General features: G+C 38.1%; 1 protein-coding gene across 1 annotated transcript; it reads left to right on the forward strand.

The window, feature by feature from the left end:
• The first annotated feature begins 2,149 nt into the window (after positions 1-2,149).
• LOC117331252 (uncharacterized protein K02A2.6-like) lies at positions 2,150-6,247 on the forward strand. The gene has a single exon (XM_033889853.1). It carries the CDS (start codon positions 2,150-2,152, stop codon positions 6,245-6,247), a length of 4,098 nt encoding a protein of 1,365 aa, XP_033745744.1.
• Positions 6,248-10,115: the final 3,868 nt, after the last annotated feature.

Here is a 10,115-nt window from a genome sequence, read left to right on the forward strand (position 1 = left end):
AATGTTTATAATCGGGATAGATGTTTTCACAATAACACCAGTACCGACATATTTCATTTCAAGTAACACTAATTCGTCCAACAATGACAAACATCAATTTCCCCAAGAACGAATCTATACCCCCAATTGGGCCCCATCTCGCGTTCAACAACAAACAGACGTTGTCATATTTAAATTCAAGCGAATGATACAACTATTAACATTCAATCATTATCAAAGGACACTTTTAGTAGTACTATTCATAGCGTACTTGTAGGTTCAACCCTGGATACTATATTACAATCAACGATCGAATTATATGCATAAGATAAGCTAACATGTCAAGTAACAGCTTCGCGAATTCCAAATCCGGGTTCAATGTCATATCCTCCTTCAACTTTCGCCATCTATCAATCTCCTGTCTAATATAGATTACTGCTCGTCCTCTTTTCTGGTTTGACTTCTTCCTTTCACGCTTTTTGGCACTTTCTATGATGTAACTTTCATGCCCTATTGCCTTTATGTGTTTACGTCCGCTATGTTGCTCCTTTCTTAACTTATACTCATGCGCAGTATCAGGGTACGAGCGGTAATTTATGAATTAGATCGAGACCGCTATGTTTATATTCTTTATTTTGTTTAGATATCTGTCATAAATGGTTGCAGTGACTTTTATTTTTTGTAGTTAACATAAAGTGTTAGTTTTATGACATACTCGTAGAAAAATAACGTTTTATATAATTTTCTCATAGTGTTTTCTAACCATATAGTCCCTTTAAAGTTCGAACTGGTAGTAGACTTGGTTTGATATCAAATGATAAGTAAGGTTGGAATTTTAACTATCGTTTTGATTTTTTTTTTAGATTTTTTTTTATTTTTAAAGATATTTATATTATATATAAAAAATAGACATAGAAACATACATCATCTAGCATATACACAGAAAAAACACAAACATCATCTTACTACCGGTATCTCATTTCACTCTTGTTCTACAGACACATCATCATCATCATAAAACAATATTACATCAGTAGGCAATAGACAAGAATACATATACTCTTATATGTTCCTGATAAAAACATTTATCTTCATACACACACACACACACACACGCGCGCGCGCGCGCGCACGCACACACACAGACACCCCCACCCACCCAACCCAGACCCACACACAAATATTCAGTTCCCTGGTAGCCTGATAAATCCTGTCAAGGGCTCAGTTTCTGTGTTGGTCATATAAACTCTAGCCACGTCAACTGAGTCATTGACACGATTGACCACGCTCCACACTGATCAAACCATTACCTACATCTTACAATCTAACATATACACAAAACACAAACAAACAAAACAAACAAAAACATACATTAAAACAGTAACATACATCATCCGACTATCTATCTAATTTCACTTAATTTAATGCTCTACAAACATTATCATCATTACCATCATCCTCATCAGCATCATTCTCATTACACATTTCATCTTCACCACATATATATCAACATCGTTATAATAATCATGAACAAAAACATGCATTACCATATATTACGAAACTATTATTTTATCACTGTCATCATCATTATCATCTCCCAACATAATGCTGACTAGTAACATTACAAACATACTCACATTTACCTCAACATACAAAAAAGGAACAGAGAGAGTGAGAGACAGAAAGAGCAAAGATGTAGAAAATCAGAGCAACCGAAAGAGACAGAGAGAAAGAGGCTGGGCTAGAATCAAACATGTATCATCAATAAATCAATAATGACCTAAAATATTTTCAATTTTGGAGAGAAACAAAAAACAGAAAACTTTTAAACAAACGACAATGGATCAAGGGTGTGACGATAGTTATTGTATAAACTTTAACATAAATAATGGTCACCCCCATTCTGTATAATGAGTGCTCCCTTGTTGTGTACATGATAACTACGTCATCAGTTTGTGTGAAGACCATGCCTGTTTTACAATGTGAAGAATACACCGGCACCTGCCGACTGAAGTTATTAGCATCAAATCTGGTTGTCTATTCAAGCTTGAACGACGCTACATGGTGTCAGAAGTGGTTGGTAGGACTAGAACGTTCACACGAAGCGACATTATTAGAATTAATGTATAATAAGGACATATAGATCTCGTAAGAATAACGAACTGTAAACATGGCCAACACTGGCAATAGCGCGCCCATTGTAGTTCAAGTACCTTCAAACCTCCCTGTACCAGCGGCATTGGAGTTGCGAGGCAATCTTTGCTCGAACTGGAAGAAATTCCGCCGAATTTGGGACAATTACGAAATTGCAAGTAGTCTAATCAATAAAACCAAGGAGCTGAGAACAGCTACGTTACTAACGTGCATAGGGCCCGACGCGTTACAAATATACGATGGTCTTACGTTCGACAACAGCAGTGATAAGACTGACATAACCAAAGTGCTAGAGAAATTTGAAAGATTTTGCATAGGGCAAACAAATGAAACATATGAGCGGTATCTGTTCAACAACAGAGCACAGGACCAAGGGGAGACAATCGACGCATACGTAGCGGCATTAAGGTCACTAGCAAAAACATGCAATTACGGTACATTAGAAGAGAGTCTTATTAGGGATAGAATAGTCATGGGTGTCCGAGAAAACGCGACAAGAAAGAAACTGCTGCAAGATCAGTCTCTGACATTAAAAAAATGCATAGACATCTGTCGGTCTTTTGAGAAATCATTTCAACATATGAAAGACATAACTAGTGAGGAAGTTAAGGCATGTGGAAAGAAAGAAAGCAACCACTCTCAGTCACAGGAAAAAACACGGAACAGTGCAGGAACACACAAGAGACAGTCCCAGAAATCCATGATAAGCTGTGATGCATGTGGTTTCCGTCATGATGAGGAGCGATGTCCAGCATGGGGAAAAGTATGTGCAGCTTGCGGGAAATTGAATCACTTCGCAAAAAAATGTAGGTCAAAACCTCGCCAAGGGTATGGGAATCAGAATAGGAGGAACAGACCAAAGGTATATCAGCTGGAGGAAGTGAATGAAAGCTCAGATGAAGAGTTTATATTTACGGTGCATAAGAAGGATGTAAACTCAATAAAACACGTTGGTCAGCCTAATAAGATTCACACTATCATTGACATAAATGGGGTGTTGGTAGAATGCCAGCTGGACAGTGGATCAACCGTCAATGTGTTGCCTAAATCAAAGTATTTACAAGTGTTTGATGACCCTCAATTGGAAAAGTTGTCAGAGACGGACATGACCCTAGTGATGTTCAATCAATCAGAGATGACACCAGTTGGAGTCAGACGAGTGCAGGTCCGTAACCCGAAAAACCGGAAAAAATATTCAGTGGAATTTGTAGTTGTCGACCAAACAGTAAAGCCTATCCTAGGAGCACGTGTGATACAGGCCATGAATCTGATTACTGTGAATAAACATAACTTATATCCGAAAGCTGAGGCTCCGAAGGAGGAAGTCCTACAGGCATCAACAACCGACAACACCATGTTTGAAGGACTTGGGAAGTTAGCAGGCAAACTCCACCTCGAGGTAGACCCCACTGTGCCACCTACCAAAATACCAGTGAGACGAATACCAGTGTCATTGAAAGATAGGGTCCAGGACGAACTGATACGACTAACAAACCTTGGTGTGATAACACCAGTTACCACCCCAACAGACTGGATTTCATCAATTGTGGTGGTTAAGAAGCACAATGGGAACTTGAGACTCTGTATTGATCCCAAACCGTTAAACAAAGCACTCAAGAGGAATAATTATGCGATGCCGACAATTGAGGACATTCTTCCAGAGCTAAACAAAGCACGACTGTTCTTAGTAGTGGATGCCAAGGACGGGTTCTGGCATATTGAGTTGGATGAGGAAAGCAGTTATTTGACGACATTTGGCACGCCATGGGGCCGTTATCGGTGGATAAGAATGCCTTTTGGTATCTCCCCAGCGCCAGAAGAGTTTCAACGTAGGCTGGATGAAGCACTGGAGGGTCTAGAGGGAACCAAGGCAATACATGATGACATCGTTGTGTTTGGATGCGGTGACACTGACGCAGAGGCAAGGCAAGATCATGACCGGAAACTCCATGCTTTGTTCGACAGATGCCGCGAGAAGAATATCAAACTGAACAAGGAAAAATTAAAGCTTTGTCTAAGTTCTGTCACATACTTGGGCCACGTAATCTCAGAAAGAGGTTTAGAAATGGATCCGGCGAAGGTCAAGGCCATCACTGAGATGCCCACTCCCAAGGACAAGGCAGGCATACAACGTCTACTGGGAATGATCAATTTTGTGCAAAAATTCGCACCACGGCTGTCTGAGCTGACTTCTCCTTTACGCGACCTTTTGAAAAAGGACTCTGAGTTTGTTTGGGATGAGGCTGTACATGGCCAAGCATTTAGTGAGATAAAGGCAACACTATCCGACACTCCGGTGTTGAGGTATTTTGACCCAAAGAAACAGACAATATTACAGTGTGATGCATCGGAGTACGGGCTAGGAGCCTGCCTCCTCCAAGAAGGACACCCAGTGGGGTATGCGTCAAGAGCGCTTACGGCTACCGAGTGCAACTACGCCCAGATCGAGAAGGAGCTGCTAGCTGTGGTTTTTGGAATGACAAAGTTTGAGCAGTACACATATGGAAACAAAGTGATTGTCGAGTCTGATCACAAACCTTTGGAGATTATCCACAAGAAGAACTTGTTCAGCACTCCAAAGCGATTACAACGGATGCTACTCAATCTACAGCGGTTTGACTATACAATTATCTACAAAAAAGGCACACACATGTACATGGCTGATACATTGAGCAGGGCATTTTTGCCGTCAACTGATGAAGAAAGGCGAAATATTAGTCACAACATAGAAGTGGAACAGGTAAATGGTGTAAAGCATCTGGCAGTATCACCCGAGACTTTGTGTAGGTTACAACGAGCCACCAAAACTGATACCAATCTTGCAGAGCTAATGTGTGTCATTCGCAGGGGCTGGCCGGACAGCATGGAACAACTTTCTCTAGAAGTAAAAAAATACTTCCCATTTCGAGAGGAGCTAACGATCCAGAACGGGTTGGTCTTCAAGAACGACCGTGTCATAGTTCCATTCTCGGAGCGCCAAAACATGATAGAAAGGGCGCATTCCAGTCATATCGGCCTTCAGGGATGCTTGCGAAGAGCGAAGGAGTCGTTATATTGGCCAAACCTGTATTCAGATTTTGAAAAACATATTCAGGCATGCAAGACTTGCAATACTTACTCAGCTGAAAATAGCCGAGAGCCCATGATACCACACGAAACCCCGAATCGGCCATGGGAGAAAGTAGGTGTGGATTTGTTCCATACAGCTGGAAAAGATTACCTTCTCACTGTGGACTACTATTCTGATTTTGTTGAGATTGACCGCCTCCATGACAAGAAGGGCAACGAGGTCATCAGAAAGTTAAAGTCTCATTTCTCGCGGTATGGGTTACCATGCATAGTAATGTCTGACAATGGTCCACCATTCAACGGAAAACAATTCTCAGATTTTTCGAAAGAATATGAATTCCAACACATCACTAGTTCACCAAGATATCCACAGTCCAATGGTAAGGTGGAAAATGCGGTGAGAACTGTAAAGCGAATTCTGGAAAAATCAAGGAAGGATCGACGGGACCCTTATCTTGCTATTTTGGATTGGCGGAACACGCCAGGAGAGATAGTGAAGTCATCCCCAGTGCAAAGACTGTACGGTAGAAGGACTAGGACTTTGCTTCCATTAACAACGCCATTATTGGAGCCAAGCACAATTCCTACGTCGGAGACAAGGAAAGACATAAACCAAAGAAAAGGAAAAGAACAACATTACTACAATCGCGGCACTAAGGCGTTAGCTGAACTAATGCCTGGAGAAACGGTCAGAATGAAACCGACAGAACCAGGGAAGGAATGGACTAAAGCCCGTGTAAAGGGAAAAGTCAACATTCGATCATACAAGGTTCAAACTGAAGAGGGTTCGACTTATCGGAGAAACAGGCGTCATCTCCATAAGACTCCTGAAGTTTTCACAGAGGATGATGGTCAGTTAAATGCGACACCAGAAGGAGATGTTCCAGACACACCGAATGTCAACGAGGACCAGGCACCTCCCACTACTGACCATGAGGAGCCACATGCAGAGGTCACGCTCAGGAGGTCCAATCGTGAAGTGAACAGACCGAATTACCTGAATGACTACGTGTGCATCTTGAATCGCGACCGAAAACAACAGTGAAGTGCCAAAATACACGTGTTTATCTAGATGTCTAGTCAGTAGTGTGTTTGTTAATTTAAAGATACTCTACGTAATCTTGATGTGAATCTCTGAATCATACAGAACACTTATCTAGTCATATTGTAGGTTGTTCAGACATTGTTCCAAGGACTTTCCAAATCACCTAGTAGTTAGTTTGTTAAACGTTTATAGTTAGTTGTTGTGTTAATAAGTCGGTTAGGACAGTGTAGGTCAAATGGCACAACCGCGTTTGTAGTGACTGTAAGTAAGGGAAACTCTGAACTAAATTAAAGTGCTAAACGAGGGGGATGTGACGATAGTTATCGTATAAACTTTAACATAAATAATGGTCACCCCCATTCTGTATAATGAGTGCTCCCTTGTTGTGTACATGATAACTACGTCATCAGTTTGTGTGAAGACCATGCCTGTTTTACAATGTGAAGAATACACCGGCACCTGCCGACTGAAGTTATTAGCATCAAATCTGGTTGTCTATTCAAGCTTGAACGACGCTACAAAGGGGATAAACTAGTGTCAGATGTATGTATCAATTAAATTTTAGATTGATGAGGTTTATAAAACCTGTATAAAAAGATTAAATACCTTAAGCATCACCAAGTTCTAATAATTTTTTCAATTTTTTCCATTCATTTTCTAGCTTATCTTGAGCAAAACCTCCATGGCTGTTGGCAATATATCTCTGAACAGCGTAGTATTCTTTTATATATCTAACTAAAATATTAATATTTAACATTTTGTGAAGGCATCTTGTATTGTATATATACATTGCTTAATCATGATTAAGATAACATTATCAACTTTATTACATATATTGTTTGAGGATAATAAAAAAAAAATGAAAAAGGAATAAGAAGTTCTTCTAATAATGTTTCAAATCTTTGTGGAAATTCTTGTACTTCTATACCTTCCCACATGACATGAACTATTGTTTCTGGTTCGGAATTACAGAGAGTACAGAGGGGACAAGACACTAACCCAATTTTAAACATAAAATAATTTGTTAAATATGGTGGACTATACTAAATTGAAACCTCTGTAGTTTTGTATTCTGTGTAACTCTGAAAGGTGTTTTATATATATCAACCCAATTACGATCAATCTCCTCAAATAATTCCTCCCATTTTTTCCTTCCTGTTGGGCTAGAATTATTCTTTACTAATGAATCATGAAAATCGTTTGTCCCCTTTTCTTTTAAAAAATCCACATTACTAGGTACAAAATGGTATACTACTGCACTTCTATTTAAGTCATCAATATTCTCAGCAAAATATTTTTTTGATGATTGATAAAACACCCTGATATTGTAGAAAATTTGTGTGATGGACTTGATAAGCTTGAAGGAATTCTTGGAAACTATAAAAAGTGTTAGTGTTCAAATCTTTTCCTAAGTCATTTATTATCGTCACCCTTTTATTGTATCATGATCTGAAAAATATAGATTTATCATTGATAGTCAGGTTTGGATTATACGATAATGGTGTTTTCCCAATACAGCTATTTTTTTTTTTTTTTTTTGCCTCATCTGTTTTATTCAATCTTGTCCAAGCTTAAAACACATCTATCCAGAACCTATTTTTACATTTATTTTGACACACTGAAATACATCCATCACCACAAATTGTAAGCATGTGTATATCAGCATATGTGTTTAGGATAGCTTGCCACCTACCAGACCTATAATGCATCCTCCTCCTTATCCATCCAAGTTTCAGAGAGTCTATAAAAGCCCTTATATTAACCATCTTTAGCCCCCGTCACAATAATTTGAACTATAACACTTCTCTTGGCTTTATCAATTTTACTATTCTGGATTTGGCAATGTAATGAATAAATGATTGGATTGAGGTATCATTAAAGACTTTATTAGAGATATTCTACCAACAAGAGTAGGAAATCTTCTGCTCAATGTCTTGCTGAGATTTTTTAGCTGAATTTATTTCTTATCAAAGTTTAGTTTGGGGATCTCATGTAGATTAACACTAATTTCCAAGAAGTGTAAATTGTGTCTTACCCCATTGCAAATTTAAGTCAGGCAAGAATGTATCCCTACTATGGCTTTTACTTCCAATCCAGACTACCTGTGTTTTATCAGTGTTAATTTTTAAACCAGATTTTTTTGCAAAACTATCCAATTCATTGATATACTCTTTCAGAGATCTTTCTGAGCCATCTGATAGAAGAGATGTGTCATCAGCATATTTGGAAATGAGAATATTAGTATTATCAAACTCTATACCCTTTATTTAGTCATTGTGTCTTATCCGTATGCCTAATATTTCTACACATAGCAAGAACATATATGGAGATATTGGGTCGCCTTGACGACAGCCCGCTTTGACCTTTAAAAATGATGATAAGTTTCCTCCTTGATTTATCGCTGAAGTTCCATTGGTATGAAAAACTTTTATCCAATTTCTAATATTATATCCAAAATTGTAAAAAAAAATCAACACTTTATCAATGAAAACCCAGGACACCGAATCAAAGGCCTTTTCAAAGTCGATCATTAATAACATTCCTGGAATATCGTGTCCATCGGTAAATTGCATAATATCATGTATTAGTCTGGTATTCTCACCTATCGTTTTGGTGATAGATACGGTATAACTGTTTGTAAAAAATATGGAAAAAACTCTTTTGGTAGAAACTATTGTCATTCTGCAAAAAAAATGGTTTTAGAATAATTGATGGACGCCATCCTTGCGATCTTGATGGAGATATCTTTTGTAGTTTTAATAGATAGATACATAGATTTCATTCTTACAAAAAGTGGGAAATTACATTTTTGACAGTCAGCTCTGTAAGAAACAATACATTGAAATTGAAACGTTAACTGTTTTTATAACAATATTTCTGTGGTTGATTTTTTCCAGTGAGGTAGCACAATAAATCACAAAAGTTCCAGACTATCACAGGATAATTTTAACTCGAACATACCACAGCTTTCTGCCAAAACACACAAACGCGACCCATGCACGCACGATATACCTTCCTCTAATGGTCTTTATTCTGTTATGACGTTAAATGATGATAAACCAAACCAAAGCTAACAGTTTATCTCGATTTTTTTATAGTTCACGAGACCATGCCCTCATGTGTTGAGGAACCATTCCTGATTTTTAAAATATCTAACACGCTACAATCATATTTGCAGGATAGTCTTTTGTAGACCTATATCTTTTTCTATCTATTCAATATATTTTTTCTAGATGATGCTTCCAAATTTGATTCTCATACTCGATATGTGGTATATCCAAAGCTGTATACAACAACTTAAAACGGTCAAGACTCGTGCATTCTATGTTTTCTGTAAAATGTCCAGTCGACTTGACTTTATTCCCATTTCCACATATATGTTTATTATATGAAAATGTATTGTCTTTTGTGACGTCGATATCTTTTCGAAGTTCACAAATTCTAGAACTCATCTTTCTTAATTTTGTCGATACAGTATTTGAATTCCCAACGTGCATCATTATGTATTTTCTGGATGAAAACAGAGTTGCCAGACTCAGGACCACTTTTGTAGAGCAAATATGTCTTGTTGTAAGATATGACAGTCTCCCTTTTTATTGATTTCCCTAAATATATGTGTAGCGTCCGCGAAAAGGAAGGTATTCTCCGACATTTATATAAATAACAAATAAAAGTGGCCCTAAAACTGATCCTTGTGTTTATATCGCGTATTACATGGTTCCATAAGACTTCACTCCATTTACCCTCTGTTTTATTTCGAGCAAAAATTCTAAATGCAAGAAGAAAACATCCAAGATATTCCGTATTTTGTTTATTAATTAGGCGTTGATGAAGAACTTTATCGAATGCCTTCATCAAATCACAATTA

The sequence above is a fragment of the Pecten maximus genome, chromosome 7 (genome assembly GCF_902652985.1).
Source record: "Pecten maximus chromosome 7, xPecMax1.1, whole genome shotgun sequence".
Classification (NCBI taxonomy): domain Eukaryota; kingdom Metazoa; phylum Mollusca; class Bivalvia; order Pectinida; family Pectinidae; genus Pecten; species Pecten maximus.